At 36.6% G+C, this 23,427-nt stretch overlaps 1 protein-coding gene across 1 annotated transcript in view; it reads left to right on the plus strand.

The window, feature by feature from the left end:
• The window catches only part of NUMB (NUMB endocytic adaptor protein), a 77,224-nt gene that overhangs the window by 40,209 nt on the left and 13,588 nt on the right, over window positions 1-23,427 (plus strand). Inside the window, exons 3-5 of the mRNA XM_019640295.1 lie at window positions 1,128-1,202; window positions 6,299-6,331; window positions 22,765-22,839. Coding sequence (XP_019495840.1) covers window positions 1,128-1,202; window positions 6,299-6,331; window positions 22,765-22,839 — 183 coding nt within the window. The remainder of the gene's footprint in view (window positions 1-1,127; window positions 1,203-6,298; window positions 6,332-22,764; window positions 22,840-23,427) is intronic.

Genomic DNA, 23,427 nt, shown 5'->3' on the forward strand with positions numbered 1-23,427 from the left:
AACATGGATGAACCCTGAATGCATTATGCTAAGTGAAATAAGCTCTATACAAAAGGACAAATATTGTATGATTCCATTTCTATGAAATACCTAGAATAGACAATTTCGTAGTGACAGGAAGTAGATTAGAGGTTACTAGGAGCTGGGAAAAGGAGCTGGGAGTCATTGCTTAACGGTTAGAATTCTGTTCTTGCACTCAACGTAATCACAAGAACCCTACAGGAAAAACTGTTTATAATCAAACTCTAAGGCTCTAACTTCCCATTCCCTTAACTTCCTTTTCTGCTCTCTAAATAATCCTCCATTTTGTCATGCAGGCCAGAGTGTGCACGTGACTTGCCATGTCGGCATGTCCTGGGTTGCAATCTTTTCTTTTTCCTAATCCTTTTTGGTGATGAAACACCTAGTCGGTATTATTTTCAATAGACAAAGAGATAAGCAAAGATGACTTGGGAAAGTTACTTAAACTCTCTATGCGTGTGTTTCTTGGGGTTCTGGTTATCCTCTATCATGCTTTCCCACCGATTCACCTCCATTCCAGGGCCAAATGGTGGGAGATACGGGGGAATGGGGAGCAGAGCGGGGATGACCACACCTTTCTGGGATCCCAGTTTTACTAAACAGAGGAAGGTTTCCTCTCTCAGAGGTACAGCTCTCTCAGGGTTCCATTGCTACCACCACCACCACCACCACAACAGGATTTCTTCTTCTGCCCTGTTCTTATGCGCTCTTCGTAAAAGGAATTTGTGATCTGTTTTGCCTTGGAATAACTATTATTTTTATTTATGCCTTTTTCATTATGCATACAATATGGAATTTTTATGTTTAGAGATGAAGTAACTGTGTCTAGGCTATTATGCCTCAGTTCCAATAGATTCAGGCAACATTTTTTGCCTAACGTATACTCTTCTGTAATAACTCTTTGAGACATTTATTATAAATCTCATTCATATGAGGACACTGAGGGGTAAGTAAAGTAACATTATCTTAGATTTCCACAATGGCTGTGAGTTTCTTGAGTGCAGGAATTTCAATATTCAGTTTTTTACCATCTAATACCTACCATATATTATAGTAGCTACTCAGTAAACATAGCAATAGCTCTGACTTTTTTCTTCTTTCTACAGTACCTTGGCCATGTAGAAGTTGATGAATCAAGAGGAATGCACATCTGTGAAGATGCTGTAAAAAGATTGAAAGCTGTATGTATTTGGTGGTTACCAGTGTTGATCTATATGCTATAAATATTTTCTTAAAATATTTTGCTCACTAAATTTTAGTGACTTACTATCCAGTAAGAACAGTGTTTCTCTTAAGGCCAAAAAAAAAAAAAAAAGCGAGCTCACGAATAAAGAACATCTCATTTTCTTCATCCAAAGGTGTAAATTATAAAGACTTTCAATTTAGGCCAGACATTATCCAAAAGGTACTTTTGATCAGAACCCATATTAAACAAATGGTACGAAACCTTATAGATGAATAATATTCTAAAACCAGGATAAAACTGTTAAAGTTAGTGTCTTAACTGTGATAAGTGGGTTATAAATTACTGATTTTAAATCTATACGAGACAGCTTTCCAGGAAAAAGTAGGAGATAGAGGTATCTGTGTTCATGGCTAGTAAGGTTTACATTTTGGGAGGACATCTTGACTGCTACTCCCCAATTCTGTTCTCCACACCCCTCTCACATGAACAATATGTTTCCCCTGCCTCTTGCACACACTTCAGCGTACTTGAAATGGAGCACCCTTTTTCAAGATAAATAATGTTTACTTTGCCTTATGCCATGGAACCCATCCCAGGCGCATGCCTGTGTATTTAATACAAGGAGAGAATGGGTTCAGAGTTCATAAAGGTTCAGATAAAGGGTTAATTTCCCATTTTGAATAGGCTTGAAGACTGTTTCATAAACTCTGACAGCCCTTACTTATCACAGCCTTCCTCCTTTCCAATGGTGGCCCTTCCCCTTTTGCTTTGAAAGCTTTATGCATTACCTCTGCATGGCCTTGCCCAGTGAGCTTTGGGTTTGCTGGTCTGGTGGGCTGCTACAGGTTTGGCTATTATTAGTGAGTGCTTTTTTTTCTCAATTTGCTCAATAATCAAAACTTTTTTGCTTCTTGGTACATTCTGTATGACCTCTTTTCTGTAATTCTGCATTATAAAAGATATAAAATTAAGGAAGCAACCAACTCAGAGAGGTGGATTGTATTTTGAAACAAATGCCTGAATCTATTGCAGAAGGGAAAGGAGGAGAAAATAACTGATTATGCAAAGAACTAAAAAAAAAAAAAAGATAGATATCGGTTGTCAGAAAAGTCATGACGTATTTTTTCTATGTTTCTCGTTGCAAAAATGTGTCATGGCTTTTCCAGCAACTCAATAGATACATGTACACATACCTCTTTACCTTAGATTTTGGTCATTCAAATTCTTAAATGAAGCTTTTCCTAGCCTGTCTGTGCACTCCAATTAATTATCATTAAAGGGACTTATATCCATGTATTATGGTACATGAAACTATAATTTATAGACTTGCTATGTTCACCTGAATATACTTCCCAATTAAATATAGCCTCAGATAATGTAATTTTCCAAGAAATATAAATTCAGTCTCCTCTTTAACAAAATAATTTTAAGTTAACTAGAAGAATAAAATAAGTTTAGCTAATAACATTTTAAAAAAACAATGCAATGATTTGCCCTGTAGTCATTAAAGAATATTTTAAACATCATAATACTGATGATTGAAAACAACAGACAGATCAATGAACAGACTAGATAGACCTGAAACAAACTATAAATAGTTATTAAAATCTTACAACTTACATAACTTACAGTGAGAAGGTCACTGTGGAATGTGCCTTTAGAAGTCTTTTGATTCAGAGTATGGCTTCATGTTCACTCTCTAAATAAGTGCAAACTAGGGTTAAATTTACCCAGAAGGTAGTAAGAAATGGTATTTAGTTACTTAATGAGCAGTTAATCCTCTTAACCATCTAGTTTTTTAAACCTACTTTTAATTAGAAGCATATCTTTATTATATAGGTAGTATATGTTCATTGTATAAAATGCAAATGAACAAAAAGTACATAAAATCTCTTGCAACCCCAGAGAGCCCCTCTTCACCATCTAGTTCTAAAACTAATTTTTTAGTTGATGAATGTTTTTGTTTTATTGTACCTTTCTATTTTCTTTAACAAAGAAGATTATAAACTGTAAGCATGATTATTTGTGGTACAGGACTAGTTAGGTAATATTTAATGAGTTTTTATTTTACTAGCAACAGGAAACAAATTGCCATTTAAAAAATGATACCTATGCCTAGAACAATGTCTGGCACATAGTAGCCACTCAAAAAATATTTTTGGAATGAATATACAGAAAACGATTCAGTCCTCAATATGTGGTTAAATAGAACATTATAATAATTATTATAATCATAATTTAATATTTTAAAGTTTATGAAATTCTTGTGCGTATCTCTAAAAGATCCTTATTTCCTTAGGTACGTTATAACTAAAATGAAGTTTGATATATGTTTCTTGCTTTTCATGACAAACTTTTTTCATGACAAAGGGGAAATTGACCACTTCTCAACTTTTAATTCAAGTAGTTCTTTAAAATTTTTCAGACCAATCCTATCCAGGCAACTTGGAGCAAATGTTATTTATAATTTTACATAGGCAAACATGTATTTTTAAAAATAAGATTGAATGTTTAGGTAACTGAGATCAATTTCCTGTTTATTATACTCAGTGAAATCCCCGCCCCCCCTTGTATAAATACCCTTTCTAACACTGTACTGAGAAGCTTGCAGAAAGTCGAAAGTCTGCAGGATAGTTTTTCTCGGATCATATTAGTCCACAGAAATTTAAATCTATAACAAACATCTATAATCAGATATACCAGATGCTTACATTGTGCCAAAAGCTATGTCTCGGGAGGTATTTTTGTTTCCAATAAATGGAAGCAAATGTAAAAGTGTACAAACCTACATATTAAGGGAAAAAATAGCATATGTGTGAAACTAATTTGAATGCCAAAGTTTTAAAATTTGAAGAATTATATAGCTCACATGTACCAGTTAAGTAGCAAAACAAACATCTTAAACTTATCACTTGAATGATCTTTGAACAAAAAATTTAAATTTGTAGGGAATTGAGGAAGCAGGGTAATTTGCAAGTATGGTTTTCTTTTTCCTTGAAGTAGTCCCTTACAATTTAGGAGTCAATTAGATGTTATCTGCAAACATACTATTCTCAAATGAAAAGATTAAACAAGGTAGTGTTTTAAACATGTGCTTTTTCAGAGCATAAATATGTTTAAATTGTTTTTTACTTTGTATACATAACGTTAGTTACAGCTGTTTTTAGCTCCTTTACTTTGTGATATGATTTCACAGGTTAGCCACTTAGGGACTTAACATTGTATAGGATACTGCCTATGGACAATCTACTGTCTATTTTCATGCCTTTATGTCATAGTCAGTTGCTGGGTGAGGAGTAATGTCATTTATCAGTCTATTCTGTAACAAGTATATCTGGGCCTTTGGTTATTTTGCTTGACACTGATCCAAAATGCCCTTCCTTTTAAAAAGTCTTTCTTCCCATTGTCTCTGTAAATGTCTCTCCCTGTCTGTCTTTGTTTTCGATTAGTTTCATTATACTACCAGTTTCTAATATGTTGGGTTGTTTTATTCATTATTTGATATATTTTTTTCTAATATATGTTCTTGTTTTAGCAGGTAAAAGAGTCATAACTTAATTGTTTTTTAAAAAACATTATTCTCTAATAACTATCTTTTTATGCATTTTGCATGTCAACTTTTTTCATTAACATCTGAGATCTTTTATAAAAAGAAGACACACTCCATGTTTAACAAGTGCTTTTCTGAGAGCTAAATTAAATATTAACAGATCTCTTTCCCTTAACCTCCCTATCCCTCAAGAATGGTGAATCTTTTAACTTTGGCTGCATCCTTAAAAGCTGATGGTTGCTCACAGTCTAACAAAACTAGGGTCACCAAACTTGGCAGCAGAAATAAAGTTAGTCTTACTGTGTTAACTACCCCAATTCCTTTATTATTTGTCCAGCTTAAGTTCAAAACACTTTGTGGAACTATCTGATGCTATTTGTCATTTTCAAAACTCAAGGAGCAAACAAACTGTTCAGTGATTAAATGACTTCATAAATTGTCTGAGAGAGTCAAATTTCAGTACAGTTGTCTTTTTCTAGATATTTATCCGTCATTAAAAACTGATTATAAAAAGTAAAGGTTTAAAGTATTGTCCAACCAAAGCTAGGAAATGTAAAAGTTAAGGTAGCTTGCGTGAATTAGAATCCACCTACTTTGTGTAAGTGCTTCGGATTTTAAATGGTGGCCAGTTTTCAAAGTTTGTATATGCTTAAAAATTGGTGCTGAGACCATAGATAGCAATGTCTCTCTCATCTACACAGTTTCAGGATTGTATACTTATAACTGTCTATGCAAGTTTCTTTATTCTAAAACAGTAGCATTTAAAAAGGAAACAACCTATTCCTTAAATTTCAGTTGTGGTCTACAGATCTGGTTTGGCTCCCAGGCATATTTGTTTTCTCAGCTCCAGTGAAATCATTAGTCTTGTGTTCTTTATAGATGATTTATTCTGTGTTTGGAATAGAACATATTTTTTATTCCCCCATGATTGTTGTGAAATTGATCAGCACACACATACAAATCAATTCTAATGCGTAAGTAAGGATTCTGTAAGGGACATCTTGAACTCAGTAAGAAAAAGTCTGACAAGAACCCTTGCTGCATGCACACTCATAACTTAATTTTATATGATTATGTGGTCATTTGAATGTGAACTGGTTTTTTTCATTGATGACTTCCACATAGATGACCACTTTTCAATTGAAAAATGTATATGAAACTAATCTTCTATTTACTACTCACAATTATGAAATTTAAAATGCAAATCTCACCAGGCTAGTTTGTCCTAATCTTTTTCTCTGCTACCAAATTTGGATAATCTCTGTTTTAAAAGTAAATAGAGAATACTAAACTAACTAGTTGCTCTGCATGGATACAAGTTCTGATTTCTTCTCATTCTTTCCATGAATTCTTAGGCCATACAGTATGTTTCCTTGCATTTTCGTGTCACTCCTGGTCTGGATAACTCTTTAAAACTCTCACTCCCTCCCCTTCTCCTACTTTGCCCTTGACCCAACTTCTGTATGTGCTTATTGGTGTGAAACCCTGGGACATTTAGCCCATACAGTAATAGCGCTCGACTTGTCCCCCTGTTCCTCCAGGAAAGGAAGTTCTTCAAAGGCTTCTTTGGAAAAGTAAGTTTGATGCCACATTTGTGCTTGCTTTATAAGGAGTTACACCCCTAGTATAGCACTGACATGTTTTTAAGAAGCAGTACAGCTTTGGTGTCTTTATCATACAGGAGTTGATTTGACTGTACATGGAAATTAATGAATAGGAAAGTTGCTATCTATGATATTACCTGTGTCTGTTGATAACTAAACCTGATGATTCCTAGGAAAATCCAATAAATAAATCAAGTAGGTTAAAAAAGGATTGTCTCAAGACTAGGTGTTAAAATAAATTTACTTTGATCTTGCAAAACTGTTCATATTAGCATATAGCTGGATTTTTAACAAATGGGTTTTATTTAGTGTTCACTATTGACAGAGAAATAAAAAGAAGTATTAAATTCAAGTGAAAGTTAAATGTACCCCAAATTTACATTCAATGCTATTACTTTTTCTCAGTCTAAGTTAAATTTCAGGTGAAGTAAATGAAAGTACATAAACTTATCTGTAGGGATCCTTTGATTTTTAACCTGGGCTACAAATCTAAAAATCTATGTTTGTTAGTTTACCAAATATGTCATATGTAGAATGTTGTTTATGTAGATGTTTTTCAAGTAATGACTGTTTAATGTTCAGATTTACTTAGAATTAAGAATATGTATACAAATAGGTAAATACATTTCTAACATTTTTATGTCCAAGTTTATCGTTGTTTAAGTATTACAGACTGAGACAGTATAAGAAAAAACTCATTGGAAAACTGAGTGTAAATTACTAAAAGTTTATGTGAATATGAAAATCCCATCACAATTTTTCTTTACTGGGTGGTTTTGTTACTTTGGAACTTTGTTTTAAAGAACCAATAGTTCCCATTTCCTTCTCAAGTAAATATTTTAGTAATAACCTGTTTTTACATGTTCTTGTTTGGGTCACCTTTATATTAATCTAAACAAATTTGAAGGATTTTCGGTTGAATGGTTTAATTTAGTTACTGCTGTCAATCTGAAATAAAAAGTCATATAATTGACCCACATTGTCACAATAAAAATTTAATAGACATTTTGAGTCTGAGTCAAATTAACAGGTCCATGATATAGGGGACCCATATCTGGAAAAACTCCTATAGACATTTGCATCATTATTAATTGGCACTTACTCATTAAGGAAATGGTTTTTGTAGAGTATTTTTTCTTTTCCAAATAGAATTTCTCAGAGCAGTTTCACATTATCACAGTTATAATACAATTTTGATTGTTTTTCAAGTGATCAGTTTTTAATATGTATGCCTATTATAGTAAAGCAGCCTTGTCTATGAAGGCTAGGTTGTAGAAAATATTGATTTGGTTTGTAGAAAAACATGTTAAAAGTATAAGGTTATAACATGATGTAAGGGAACAAAGATAGCTCTCACTTCAGAATCAATCCCAAGGTGGCAGTGTTCATTGCTCTAGTGGGGTCATGGTGCAGTTACCGTATAGCTGAACTGGGTCACACTTTGCTTCTTAGTTATTTTCACTGCATTTTGCTATGTGATAAATTTATATGGCATGAGAAAGAAAATTATGAATCATCTCACTTCATCTTTTACAATAATCCTGAAATTATTAGTCTCCCTGTTTTGTGAGGAAACTGAAGTTTACAGAGGTTCAGTGACCCTCCTGAATTCACAGATCTAATAAATGGTAGAAGCTAGGATTTGAACCCAGATAATCTGACTCTGGAGCCCACACTCTTAATCACTATACTATACAATCACTCTGCGTTCATATTGTTTACAAGCAAAGTTTAAAAGGTTTAACCTTAAATTAAAAGATGCAAGTAAATAAAGAGCTTCCTAGAAAGTCACTTACTTTCTTTCTTCTTTAAAGGTAGTACTTCAACTTCAGATTTCGTATCTTGTTAATTTACTTTTTTATTAGTTTAAGCTTTAAAGAGTCTTTCAGTCGTTCAAATTAATAGTTTATTTATTTGGAGGTATTTAAATCATGCTAGTGAGTTTGACTCCCATAGGATTTCTTTAACAGAAGCTAAGCAATCCCATAATGGCATCCATGACCAAATATGACTATCAGAATTTTTTCTTAAGTTTTTGCAGGAAGAATTCTTTTTATGGCAGGATGATTATATTCTGATATACAGTTTTTGAAACTACAGTTAAATCATTCAAAGAGTTTGGAAAATTGAGGGGTGGAGGAAGGCAAATCCTTGTTCATAATCTTACCGGAAGTATGCTATTAAATGAAAAACCTTACTTTGGAGCCCTTTAAATTTTTCAAGTTGCCATCATTCAGCTCATTTCTACACTAATCTACAAGAAACAGGCTGGTGAAAGAGACCTGGTGTGGTGAGTTTTCTAGATCAGTTGTGGTTTGATGAAAGCTGAACATGAAGAACCTCATAGAACAGTATACGATAGGGAGTTTTTTTCCAGTACAGTTCCTCATAAACTTTTGATACTTTCTTAGCCTTCATATCATGTATGATTTAATGGTCCAGGGTAAAGAGAACAACAGTTATCAAAAAGTGTTTCCATTAAACATATTTGCATAAAAGTAGATTGATGTTAAGAATTATTCGCCCTGATTCTGAATTTATAAGTCATGGCCTAGAGGACTGCTTCCTCTTTGCCTAGGTTGCATCCTGGACCTACCTACCCAGTCACCCCCTCCTTCCTGCATTACCAGCGGGTGGGAGCAGCGCCTCAGGAGGAGGGAACAGATAACCCTGGGTCTGTTACAGGACTGTGTTATTAACCCATTGTAAGTTTACACACATCTTAAAAAAGAGAAGGAGAAAAAAATACTGAGAACCTGAAATAACTTTTTCCGAACTAGCTACATTAAATTGCTCATTGGTTTAGGAAAGACAAGAATGTGTTCTGATCATTACACCAAAATCATTAGTGTATTTGGCCATACTAGGCCATACTTTATTATTAATACCGTGTAATTACAGGGCACTTAACATTAAAAGGATTTCATAATTTTAATATATTTGAGGAACCCCATGAGCTAAGTAATCTATATTCCATTTTTTATGAGGAACTGACTGAACCTAGAGATATAAAATGTTTTTAGGCCACCCTATCAGATCTCTTTTTAAAGCCTTGTATTAGAAAAACTCTGTTCAGTCTGCCTCCTGTGAGTCTTTCTCCTGTGTGTCACATTTACTATTCACACAACACACTTGGTTCCTGGTCACCAAACATGTGGAGATTTTACCCCACACCAAGTGATTCCCTCACACCAGCTGGGTGTCCTACAATTTCACTCAGTTCTGACACACTCTACCTGGAGAAAAAGTGTTAGATCCCACAGGTTAGGGGCTCAGGCCCACAGCACTGCCGCCACCCTACTTCAGGTACGAATCGCAAGTAGTAGGTGCCCAGGTTACCACAACTTCTCTGCAGTTTGGCTACAAATCGGAGGTTCCCATCACCTCTTCCTCAGGTCCAATTAATTTGCTAGAGTGGCTCACAGAACTCAGGGAAACACTTACGTTTACCAGTTTATTAAAGAATATGATAAAGGATGCAGATGAACAGCCAGATGAAGAGATACATAGGGCGAGGTCTGAGAGGGTCCCAAGCGCAGGAGCTTCTGTCCCCGTGGAGTTGGGGTTTTCTGGAAGCTTCCTCACACAGACATGATCAGTTAATTCCATTTCCAGCTCTTCTCTCCTCTTTGGAGAATGGGGAGTGAGGCTGAAAGTTCCAGGCTTCTAACCCAGGCTTCTAATCATAGCTTGTTCTTTCTGGTGACCAGCCCCATCCAGGAACCCACCCAGAATCGCCTCATTAGAACAAAAGATGCCCTAGTGCTCTTATTAAGAATTTACAAGGGCTTTAGGAGTCCTATGTCAGCAATGGGTCAAAGACGAAATATTAGAACAAGAGATGCTCATAGTTCTTTGATCACTCAGGAAATTATAAGGGTTTCAGGAGCTCTGTGGCAGGAACTAGGGACCAAGACCAATATATATTTTCTATTATCTTACAGCCGTTTACTTGTATTTATAGAGAGAGAGCTTTATAGTTTATGATACGCTTTGACCTACTTTCTAATTTGCTATTCGTAACAGCTCAGTGAATTAGACAGGATAATTCATGAAGCTACATTTAACAAATGAATGAACGAACAAGCTCAAAGAAATTACCCAGCCAGTAGCAAATAGCAGTGCCTACCCTGAAACCAAGGTTTTCTGAAGCCTGGTGCAGAGTTTTCTCACCTACCCCTTACTGATGTTTTCTCATTCAAAAGCGTTGGCCTCTGCTCTCCTTACTTAGAATGAATGGAGAAATGCCTAATGCAGAGGACGAGAAGTTCAAGGGCCTGTCAAAACATGCCTGCACACAGTTTATAAATTGGAATTAGCTGGCAGTATTTCAAACATTGAAAGCTTGCACATAAAAACTAGGATATCTATCTTAAGAATTAGAAGATCTGGCAAAATAGTGTGCTTTTAATGTGACAGGAGTGGCTTGAGCTGAGTAGCTGGCGGCTGTGCCTTTTGGTTGTCTATTTGCCACAATCCGTGCAACTCCCTGTTGGCCTGACTCTCAGCCCGCTTCACTCATTTTGTTACCTGCTCCTAGCCGTGTAGCATTTGAGTTTGTGAACTCCTCCCTGGGCTGTTTTGTCACTTTGATTTGGTGGGGAGTGGGTAACCACTTCAAACTATATAAAAATCACCAAAAATATCATATCTGTTGTAGCTGATTCTGTTAATGTATTGCCAAATATATTTTCTCAGGTTTTCACACTTTTACAGTTGTTAAATGACATCATTAGAAATTATTATGTTTTAAAAAATGCATGGTTGAAAGGTAATACGTGATTATATTTTCATCTAATTCTCGAGAATAAAACATTTAATGGTATTTATGACCCTTTTAAATCAGTGTATTCACATCTACATTCTATTTCAGATTTTCCAAATTTTCTCTTCTGTGACAAATTGTACTTAGTGCTTATTCTGGATCCTTTCCTTTAAAAATGAGGGAATATCTGTTGCATCTTTCCTTTTCTTTCTTCCTGCTTGTTAAATTCCCATGGCCTGTCTTCTGTAAATTTTACTTTCCTTGTATTTTATTGGATGCATCTTTTAGAATTTGGTTTATTTTTCTCTTTGAAGTGCATTATAACAAATTTCTGAAGAAGAAAAAGAGAGTCCCAAGAGTAAGCAGAAGATTTCCACTCATCCTTGGTTTCATTATTTCCTGGGACATGACCAACCAGTATGTCAAATGCCTAGGTCACTGACCTATTCTAGATTTAAAAAATTCAGTAGGCTTTAGAGTTATCTTTTTGTATTTGTATTTATGAAAACTCAGTGGTTCCCAAGCTTCAAGTCACAGTTGGAATCTAAAACATGCCGAGGATTGTGCTAGGCTATCCAGATACAAAGATAAGCAAGATAGTCTCCATTCTTTTTTCAGTCCATTTACTCTCTCTTTTTTACAATAGATGACTATTTGACACGTCCTTTGTTATTAAACTTCCAGAATTTCTTCTTCTGTTCTTTCAGCTGATGACCTTGCTTCCTACTTCACTGAAAAAACAGAGTGAATCAAAAGAAAACCCTCATGCGCCCCCACCACAGCTACTCCTCCCCCTGCATCCATGCCCACGGACTGTTCCCTCCTATTCAAGGGATGAACGTGCTCCTGGCTGAGGCCAACTCCCCCGCTAGAGCCTTATTATTCCAGCAGCACTACCCCCTCTCTCTTCCATAATCAGTTTTTCTTTAGTGGATCACCATTAGCATAAAAACAAACCATCTTTTTAAAAAAAGGTTTCTTCTTGGTGCTTTCAGTTCCTGCTCTCGCTTTCTCTGTTCAACTCATTTTATCCTCACCACTCCGCCAAAGCTGTTCTTGTCAATTCTTCTTCTGTAATTCTATTCCAATGGTCCTATCACCTTACTCGACCTATTGATAGCATTTGACAGAGACCATCCCTCCCCTGCATTGAAACACTCCTTTTGGAGTTCAGAGATGATATTCTCTTGGTTTTTTCTTATAATGCTTCCTACTTCTCTGACTACACCCCTCCTTTGATGATCTCATACAATGTCATGGGTTTAAATACCATCTCTATGCTGGTGATTTTGAAATTTCTATCTCTAAACATTTGCCCCAAACCCATAGTGGTATTTCCATCTTAGAAGCAGTATAGCATAGGGATCAAAGGCACGCACTCCAGAAAGCCAGGCTGCTTCCATTTAATCTTGGTTCAGCTACTTACTAGCTTGGTAACTTTGGGAAAGATTATTAACCGCCTGTACCTCAGTTTCCCCACCATAAATAATACCAACCTCGTGTGATTGTTGTGAAGAGTAAACAAGTAAGTAAAAACAAAGTGTACAAAACAGCCTGCCATAGTGGATAAGTGTATTAAGTATTGTTATCATCATCATCATTAAACATTTCACACCAGGCACCTCACACTAACATGTCACAAACCAAGTTCCTGATCTTTCTCTCCCAAACTACTCTCCGCTAGTCTTCCTCATCTCATATCCAGCAACTCTGTCCCTGTGCTCTAGCCAGAAATTCTGGATCTGGTCTTGACTCCTCTCTCTCTTACACCCTGTATCAACAGTTTGTCTCACTACCTCCACCACTATTGCCCTGGTTCAAACCAGCTTCCTCTCACCTGAATCATTGCAATAATATTCTACTTCCCCTGTTTTTATTGTTGTTCCCCTACCATCTGTTCTAAAGATAACAGCCTGAGTGATCTTTTTTAAGATAGCAGTCTGATTGTATTGCCCCACTGCCCCAGATCCTCCTGTAGTTTCCTGACCTACTCGGAGTCTTTTGGGCCTTGTAGGCCACTGTACATGAATTCCCTCTGTCCCTTTTCCTGTCTTGCCCTGTTCTCACTACTGCTCCCTCAGTTCCAGCCACACTAGCCTCCTTGCTATTCCTTGAGCACACCAGGTATGCCTCTACCTCAGGACCTTTGCACTTGTTAGAACTTCTAATCTGGAACACATCATCCAGATATATGCGTGGCTCACTTCTTCATATTTTTCATTCTTCGTTCATAAGCCTCATTCTCCGTGAGGACCCTATTTTAAATTCCAAATACCATGCTTCCCCATATACACACACTCACTGTTTTCCTTCCTAGCTTGATTTTTCTTTGATCGGGCTTTTTACCATTTGTCATACCATACATTTTACTTAATTATGTGTTCATCTCTTCCTCACTAAAACATAAGCTCTGAGGACAGAGATCTTGACCTGTTTTGTTCACTGCTGAATCTGTAATGCCTTGAATAGTATGTGGTCCATAGTAGCTGCTCCAAAATATTTGAGTTAGTGAATGAATGAATGACAAACACACTGCTTTCAAGTTCACCCTGTAGTGGGAGAAATATGACAGATTTAAAACAATGGTACCCAAATTGTATAATATTAACAGGTACTACTGGAGCAGAGGAATAATGAACGTAAGAGGTTGTGGTAAAGGTTTCTAGGAGGAAATGACACCTAAGGCTGAGACTTAAAACTATGAGTTTTAGTTAAACTAAGTTAGAGGAGAAAGACATTTCAGACAGGAGGAACAGCATTAATGGGATGAGAGAGAACAGGCTCCAACTCATTCATTCATTCATTCATTCATTCATTCATTCACCCTAGGGATGGATATACAGAAGAAAGATGAGACCCAGGTTCCTAGTGTGGATGACCAAAGGAAGGGGAATCATTCACTGCGAGAAAGGGTCTGGTGAATTTGGTTTTGGAGAGGTTGAATTTGAGATGCTTGTGGAATTTTCTTTTCCACTATTGTAATGTATGAAATATGAATTTAATGTTAGAATCCCTAGGTGCCTCCCTCTCCGCAATTAAAAGTGATTTGGCAAACTAGAAGAGCTAAATAGCCTCCAAAAATCTGTCCTTTGCTCTTTGGTTCATGAGATGCTATTATCCTTATTTTTTTCTCTCGAAAGCCTTTAAAGGCCCCTCTCACTTAAGAAAATGCAGGAAAATAGTGCATGTTAGTGTCGCAAATTAAAAGTTACTGTACTTTTAATGAAGCAACCATTAGAGATATTGCCAGGCTCAAATCCTGTAAGAGGTCGTGTTTCTTTTCCTTTGCTACTTTGTCCTTTGGGGGAATACTGACTGTACCTTGGAATTATTAGACAAAATTTGTTTACTACAAAATTGTGTACAGAAATTCAAATATCAAATTATAGATTTTAAGGCCCTTCTCAGATTAAAAAAAAAAAAAGGGAAGCCAAGTTTCCTATGAAAGCAGTCTTTTCATTTGTTACAAGGCACACCGTATCATGGTTGCCTATTAATATACTGTTATTACTCTGTAATGACTGGGTTATCTCTGTGTGTAGGTGTGACAGAGAGACTGGCCTGTGATTCTTTACACGTTGGGTACCCTTGAAGACCTCCTTGGTTTGTAGCAGAAAGAGCTTTTTACAGTAGAATGGCAAATCACTGTTGCGCAGAAAAAGTGACATGCTCTGCCTCTCCTGCCCAAATTGCTGCTATTGCTTTATAACATCTCACAGCTATGCCACCTTATTCCATGTGTCTTTATAGCATTGCTTACTTTGGTTTACATTAGAACATCTGCTTAACTTGTTGCTCTTATCTATCATATGCCCAGCAGAATTGTCTTGCCTCCAAATATTACTTCTACTTAGGTTGATTAATTACATGCTCTTATTCTCATTGGTGATTTTGGGAATCATAGAACTTTAGAGTTGGACAGCACCTGAGATCTGAGTCACAGTTTAAAATAATAGAGAGGATATATAAGCACATTTGTAAAAATAAAAATAATTCAGGGACACAATTTTAAACAATTTTAATATTTCAATATAATGAATTGTCTTTTCCAAAAAGATTTAATTAATGATCACTTTCCAGGGATTATGATGATTTATATCAGAGGTTGCCATACTGTGGCCCACTACCTGTTTTGGTGAATAAAATTTTATTGGAACAAAGCCATGTCCATTTGTTTACATACTGTCTGTGGCTGCTTTTGTGCTACAATGGCAGAGTTGAATAGTTGTCACATAGACCATATGGCCTGCAAAGCCTTAAATATTTATCTGGTCTTTCACAGAAAAAGTTACCAATCCCTGATTTAAACAGTTCAAACACTTATTTCTTCAGCTGGAAATCTGAAATACTTTCCCAGGTAACACCAATATGTAAAAAGAACGCAACTGTATGGAGTTGTCAGCCTACTGAGACTATCACCAACTTGTGATCTTCATCCTTTTTCAATTTATTATTTTTTTAAAGTCATGTCTACTTAAAAAAAAACACTCGAGAGAGATTGATAGGTAGATGACAATTCTTTACTGTAATTACTTATTTCAATAGCCTTTTATTATGAGTAGCTTTTATATTTAGGGGAAAATGATCTCAGAGTGTACTGAATTTAAGTTTACTATTTCCCTGTCATTTTTGCAACCATTGTGTGTTTCTTCAGTGGTATTTTCATGTTAAAATTACCGGTGCATTTCTCTTACTTGCGGCACAAGTTTCCTGATTAAGTATTATAATTTGTAATAGATCCACTACCTACTATTATTTTCTCTGATGTCAGCCTGTTAATTTCTGTATTGGTTCATATCTACCCATAATAAAAGGTATTTAAGGCAGATGCTAATTTTAAAATTCTAAGATGGGTGTTTAGAGAGTTGAGTGGCTACTTGAAAGCTGTATTTGTCGTCTTTCACTGATAGGGTTAGCTTGATCCTTATCAAATTTCACCAATTTAAATTCTAAATTACTGCAGTTCTGTCTATGTTAGACTCATTTTCTTTCCTTGAAGAATAAGCAATTTTCTCTTTGTTGTAAAACTCTGTTTTTAGCACATTGACATTAGTGTGAATTCTAAAGTTATTATTAAAATAGAAAGTGTTGGAACAGTGGTGATGAAATAACTCTTAATGACTCACGTCTACATTATCCCTACCACATTTTTATTAGTTTCTGAAGTATTATGTAGTCTTTTTTTAAAAGGGGTATTTGTGTCACTAAGATGTACATAAATTCTGCATTTCATACTGGGATTATCTTTTTCCTTTTTCCTTTGGTTAGCTAACTTTGACCTTATATCCATGGGTATTAGCTTAAGTAAACAGTTTTAGGACAAACAAAAGTGAAAACTTTCATCTTCTCTCCATGACTTTTATCATTTTCTAAAAATTGCTTAGGAATCTTAGTTTATGTTATCAGAATGAAAGACTCTGAAGTTCACAAATAGTACAGAAGCATTGCTATTGTAGAATTTGTGAGAGGAAGTCTGGACTTAATTTCAGCTACAAGTGCCCTTGAGCCTGAATATCTCAGTACCTGGTTGAAATAACTGTAATGTGACAAACTATAGTGACATCCAAGAGCTGTCACTCTGATATATAAACAAATACAGAAAGAATTTATATTACCTGTTTTCTTCCCCTATTTAGAGAGATCAGAGGCCATGAAATATGACAAATACAATGCCTCACTGATAGATTAGCACAACACCATAAAAATGACGATAAAGACATACCTGGAAATGTGGAGTTGTTTACATAACAGTACAATTGGGCCAAAAAAAAAGTTTCATATCCCCATATATGGTAAGGCAGCTAAATGGGGAACAGTCCCATTTTAAAATGACCTTTTATTTTTCGCACCTTCAGTCGTCTATCCTTGAAGTAGTCCTATCTGCTGCCTCAGATGCTGAACACTGCAGGCTACAATTACATAATAAGCAGATGAATAAAACGTCAAATTTAAATAACTTACACAGGATTTTCAGTGCCGTTTGGCCGTCTTCTATGTCACTGATCAACTGTTTCCTGTTCCTTACAGCAGATATCTAGCACATTTATTCCTTCAACAAACATTTCTTAAACTCTTACTCTGTGCCAGACATTGTTCTCAGTTCTGAGGATATAGCAGTGAACAATAAAGATGGAAGCACCCTGCCCTCATGAAGCTTACCTTCCAGCAAAATACTAAACACTACATCAGCATTGGTTAAATATGGGTAGTTACTGTTGTTGATGGGCGGTGACGGTTGTCCCAGCTTGCCTGAAACAGCCCCAGTATAACCACCTGTTTCTGGGTTTTAGTAGTGCCCCCTTTCACTTTCAAAGGAGTCCCAGTCTGGACAGGAAATTACTATATGACCACCCTTGTTTTATTTATTTTTATTTTTATCTTATTTTATTATTTTTTTTAAGCTGAGCCATCCTGCTACCTGTTGGCAGCTCAGCTTGGGCTGGGCATCGAACTGCTGTTGCTCAGAGCTCAAACTCTTGAGCGAGCTCTTAATCAACTGAGCCACTTGCTGGCCCTGACCACCCTTGTTTTAAATCTTTAAATATGTTAATTCATTTAATCCTCATAATAATCCCATGAGGTTTGTAAAACTATTAAAATCATTATACCGATATAGAAACTGAAACCTCGAGAAGTTGAGTCGTTTGCCCTTGGTCATGCTAGGAAGTGGCGGAACCAGCATTCAACCCCGGAAAAAGGCCGGGTTCCAGAGTCTGTGCTCTGAGTCCCTGTGCTGAACTGCCCCTGCCTGCTGTTGTAACTCTTTACTGTCTTACTCTGCCTGTCTACCTTCCTCTCCCCAGCGAAGTAAAGCAGGTACTCGCATCCCCTTCACAGATAAATTTGTGGCTCTTCAAGTAAACTTCCTCAACTTGACACCCCCTCCTTCTCAAATCCGCCTTCATTTCTACTCATCCTCACTCCATCCCTCCATTTCAAGGAAGGTGCATCCCTCCTTCTGCCTAAAGCTTGTATTCTAGTCCCATCCCATCCTGCCTCCTGGACGACTCTGTTTTATAAATTATTCTCTTTTTCTTGAGCTTTCAGTCGCCATCTTTACACTAGCTTTTCACATTCAGCATATAAGCATGATCAGTGGTGGTTGTTGAAAAGCACATCACTCAAGAAGCTTTACTGTTGGGAGAAGTTTTTTAAAGTTTATCAGTAATGATGATAAATGGCTACCAATTATTTATTACCCTGTTTGAATTCCAGGTACTGTGCGTATCTCTGATCCTTTTACCAACACTACAAATACTTTACAGATGAAGAAATAGAAGCTCAGAGGACTACATAACTTGCTTAGTTTGTGAATATTGGCCCAGAATTCAGACTCATACACGTATTTGTCTTACTCCAAAGTTCATTCTATTTCTAGTATATCATGCTAGTTTATCTCAATTCTTAAAGACCTCCTTTGATCCCTGTCCCCCATTGCATTATAGCTCTCCCTTACATAGAAAAAATATTTTTTAAGAGACAATTTAATACTCGTAGACTCTACTTATCTTTCATTTACTTCTCAACCCATTCTAATCTGACTTTCACCTCTGTTAGTCAGAATCCTGCAGAGAAACAGAACCATCTGTTTCTCTCTCCATATATATATTATATTTATATTTATATATTTATTCATTTAAGTTATCTATATATTTAGAGAGGGAGTGTTTATTTTAACAGTTGACTCATGCATTTGTGGGGGCTGGCAAGTCTGAAATTTGTAGGGTAGGCCAGCAGGCTGGAAACTTAGGTAGAATTTCTATGTTACAGAGCTAAGGCAGAATTTATTTTCCAGGAAACCTCAATTTTTACCCTTAAGCCTTCAACTGATTGGATAAGGGCCACCACCACCCCATATTATCAGGGTAATCTCCTTTACCTAAAGTTAATTGATTATGTTAATCACATCTACAAAATACCTTCATAGCAATGTCTATACTAGTGTTTGACCAAACAACTGGGCAACCATAGCCAATTGGGCACGTAAAATTACCCATCACAACCTCTACCACTCGAGCATGTCTTCTTCATTGCTAAATCCAATGAACACTTGTCACATCTTTCTTTACTTGATCATTTGGCAACATTTGACATTTTGGACCACCCATTACTTCTTGAAACTCTTCTCCCTTAGTTTCAGTGACCCTAATCTGTCCCCAGTCTCCTGTCCCTCTAGCTATTCTTTTTCTCATATTTCAAGGAGTTACTCATCTTCTCCCAATTCTTTAATTATTGATAATCTCTTCTGTCCTTTGCCCTCTTATTAGTCCCATGATTGATGTCTCCCAAATCTAAAATTCCAGCATAGAATTCTGTGCTGAGCTTCAGACCTACACAAGGTCTGACAATTAAGTTTGTGAACTTGCCACCATGCACTTACTGTAGCAGCACTGTGCAAACAGCTCAGCAAGGTTTCATAACCTTGGTGTATCAGTGTCTCACAGCTGTGTACATGTCGATATGTGGCAGTGTCTTGTCGAGTGGCATTCATTGTTGTTATTCCGTGTTTTCGTGTGCCATTGCAAGAATGTCTGAGCTTTAATTAGAGCAGCGAACAAACATTCAGTTTCTTGTTTAAACTTGGCAAGAGTGGAAGTGAAATCAGGGACATGTTAGTCCAAGTTTATGGGGATAATGTCATGAAGAAAATGGCAGTGTACAAGTGGATTAAACATTTTTCTGAGGGGAGAGAACGCGTCACTGATGAAGAGAGGTCAGGGCGGCCAATAACGAGCAGAACTGATGAAAACATTGCAAAAATTCATCGAATTGTGCATCAAAATCGTCAGCTGACTGTGAGAAGCATAGCAGACCAAGTAAACATTGATAGAGAAACAGTTAGGAAAATCTTAACTGAAAATCTTGGCATGAGAAAGGTGTGTGCAAAAATGGTCCCGAAGGAGCTCACTGACGAACAAAAGCAAAGGACAGTCAAAGTTTGCCAAGACCTTTTGGAGAGGCAAGACGATGTTTGGGGCCGTGTTATCACTGGTAATGAAACATGGGTGTACCACTACGACCCTGAAATAAAGCATCAAAGTGCACAATGGAAGTCGGCCAGTTCTTCACGACCAAAAAAGTCCTGTCAGTCCAAATTCAAGAGCCAAAACGATGTTGCTAACCTTTTTTGATATCAGAGGGATTATTCATTATGAATTTGTACCAACTGGACAAACAGTTAACCAAGTTTACTATTCGAAAGTACTGAAAAGGCTGCATGAAAAAGTTAGACAAAAATGACCTGAACTTTTCGCCAGTAATTCATGGCTCTTCACGACAATGTACCAGCTCACATAGCACTGTCTGTGAGGGAGTTTCTAACCCATAAACAAATAAGTGTATTGGAACACCCTCCCTACTCACCTTATCTCGCCCCCAATGACTTCTTTCTTTACCCAAAGATAAAGGAAATATTGACAGGAAGACATTTTGATGACATTCAGGACATCAAGGGTAATACGATGACAACTCTGATGGCCATTCCAGAAAAAGAGTTCCAAAATTGCTTTGAAGGGTGGACTAGGCACTAGTGTCAGTGCATAGCTTCCCAAGGGGAGTACTTCAAAGGTGACCATAGTGATATTCAGCAATGAGGTATGTAGCACTTTTTCTAGAATGAGTTTGTGAACATAATTGTCAGACCTCATATATCCAGTTAACCTGTTGGACGCCTCCACCTGAGTGTTGTGCAAACATCTCAAACTTTGCTTGTCTAAAACTGAAATCCTAGTCGTTCCCTCTCAAACTTGCTTTTGCATCCTTTCTGTTCTCTTAGTTTGTGGTACCCTCTCCACCCAGTTACCCACGCCAGAAACCAGAGAGGAATCCTCAACTTCTCCTTACATTTACTATTTAAAACTTTCTCATCTCCATCCCCATCTCAACCAAGAGAGCTCAACCCTCATTTTCTCTTGCTTGGAAACTTGTGGTCTTTTTGACTCTTGTCAGTCTCTTTCCAACCCCTCTACACTGCTGCAGAAGTGATATTTTTGAAATGAAAATCTTTTTAATTGTGTTTAAATTCTTCCAGTAGCCCCAGTTGCCCACAGAATTAAGGTAGGATTCTTTAGCAAGCATACAAGGCCCTCCGTGGCTAGGCCTTTCGTACTCTTTATCTCCCACTGTGCCTCACTCACCCATCCTACTTTCCAGCTATGCTGAAATATTTATAGAGCCCAGACTCACCATGTCCTGTACTGCCCGGCATGTCCACTACCTCTGTCAGTTCCCTCCCTACCTACCCCAACCTGGGGCAGCTAGAAAAATTACTTTAGTACCCAGTTCAGTCTTCTCCTTTGAATAACCTTCCTCAATTCCACAAATACATTTGACCATGCTTCTTTCTGACATAATTAATTATACATTTGTTTTCAGTTCTACTGTATCATTTATTACTGTGTTGTTTATTTTTGTTTATCTGAGTGTCAAGGGGCTGTGAACTCTTCGCGTATTTCCGCTGCCTGGCATATAATAGGCTCTCATCAGATGTGTGGTGGTGGAGATGAGCTTGGAGTGGGTCATAAGGTTCATTTAAATAGGCATGCCTTCCATATTGAGGCGTGTTGGGCTTGGACACATGTCTTTATCCTCGTTTGTCCCTTCTAAAGGGTGCTGCTCCCATCTTTAGTATCTGATTCCTTTTGATGGGTTGTTGGAAAAGTCATGACGTAGTTTTTCTGTTTTTCGTTGCAAAAATGCGTCGTGACTTTTCCGACAACCTAATATATATATATATACTCTTTATGATGTTTTGATACTTATTCTCATCCTTCACTTCACTTTTGTTTTATTTCACTTGTATCCTTGGAGCAGTTAGAAAGAAAGGAAGCCGTTCAATTAGTATCAAAATTCCCACTCTCCCATTTTCATTTCATCACAGGAGAAATCATATATCAGCTTGTTCCCATGTGACTCTTGTGTGCAAAAGAAGTCTTTTCTCAGCCAGTAAAAAGAATTTGTGTTATAATAACAGTATTTTTTCAACAGTTTTTTAAGCCTTCCATGTCCCCAGAACATCTTCACGCATTTAATGTCAAACTAAAAACCAAACCAATTCTGAGAAAAGAAATAGTGGTATTTAAAGACTGTTAAAGGAAAAATGAAGACATCTTGGGTTTTTAACATGAAATTTTCAGGTGACCAAGGGTCATGCTGTAATCATTGGGGTCAAAGGATAGTGCAATGGTGAGCATCTCAATTTAGACTCACACATTACTTTCTACGCTAAACACGTTCGTAGAAGCTACTTGTGGTGTAACTCCTTATGTATTTACATTTATCTGACTCTTGGTTTTCTTGGTTTATTTTTTAAACGGGTGAAGCATCTACTTATGAATTCTTTGCCCGTTATGGAATGTGATATCTTGGTTTTGATTCTATATATCCCTTCCCCTTTACTTAATTTTATCGTATTGTTTTGCATTGTGTTTATAAAATAATGGCTTTGGCTTGTTTTTTCCTGAATGTTTCTGCAGTTTGGTTTGAGTGTCTGGCTTTGGGCACCCCTCCTGAACTTGGACTCCATTTGTAGTTTTGACTTTTGGAAGGCAGAAGTTAGTGTTTTCTGTGGAAGATGACTTTTTTTTTTAATATATGTGTGTCTCCCCCCCACTCCCCCTTTTTTGGTTTCTCTTAAAAGACTGGAAAGAAAGCAGTTAAGGCAGTCCTGTGGGTGTCAGCAGATGGACTCAGAGTTGTGGATGAAAAAACTAAGGTAAAACTTTTATAAGCTTCAATGTGACTGCTCGTCTATTTTCTTAATTCCTTATGCTCAAATATAATGCCATTCAGCTGTTGTAGTCACTCTGTATCCGTCCACTTTGTCCAAAGTACAATCTTCTGAGAGACTAGTTAATGTTAGGAAACCAATTTAGTTACTCATTTACCTTACGAAAAACAGAACTCCCTCAACATTTGCTCTACGTGACACAGCATGTTTAGCCTACTAAGCATTTAATGTTAAGCTCTGAGTTCTATTTTCATTGTTACACATTTTTAAAAAATGTTTACCTTCACAAATTTGAAGTAAAGGATGATAGACCTTTTACCATAGTTAAAATGTTTTTAAAAAGATGATGGACTACATCTGAAATTTCTTCTTGTTCCTTAATAAAAAACTGTTTTTAGAAAGTAATATTTGAACTGATTAACCTGCTTTTTAACTGAAAACTCACCTTAAGTGAAATCTTAAGGACTAGTAAATGGCTCATTTGGTTAACATTTACTTAGAATTCATACAATATCTCAAATCATAGGTAGCATTTTGCATTTGAAAGAAAGTGACCCTACATGCCTACATAAC

The sequence above is a fragment of the Hipposideros armiger genome, unplaced genomic scaffold, assembly GCF_001890085.2.
Source record: "Hipposideros armiger isolate ML-2016 unplaced genomic scaffold, ASM189008v1 scaffold_49, whole genome shotgun sequence".
In the NCBI taxonomy this organism is placed as follows: Eukaryota; Metazoa; Chordata; class Mammalia; order Chiroptera; family Hipposideridae; genus Hipposideros; species Hipposideros armiger.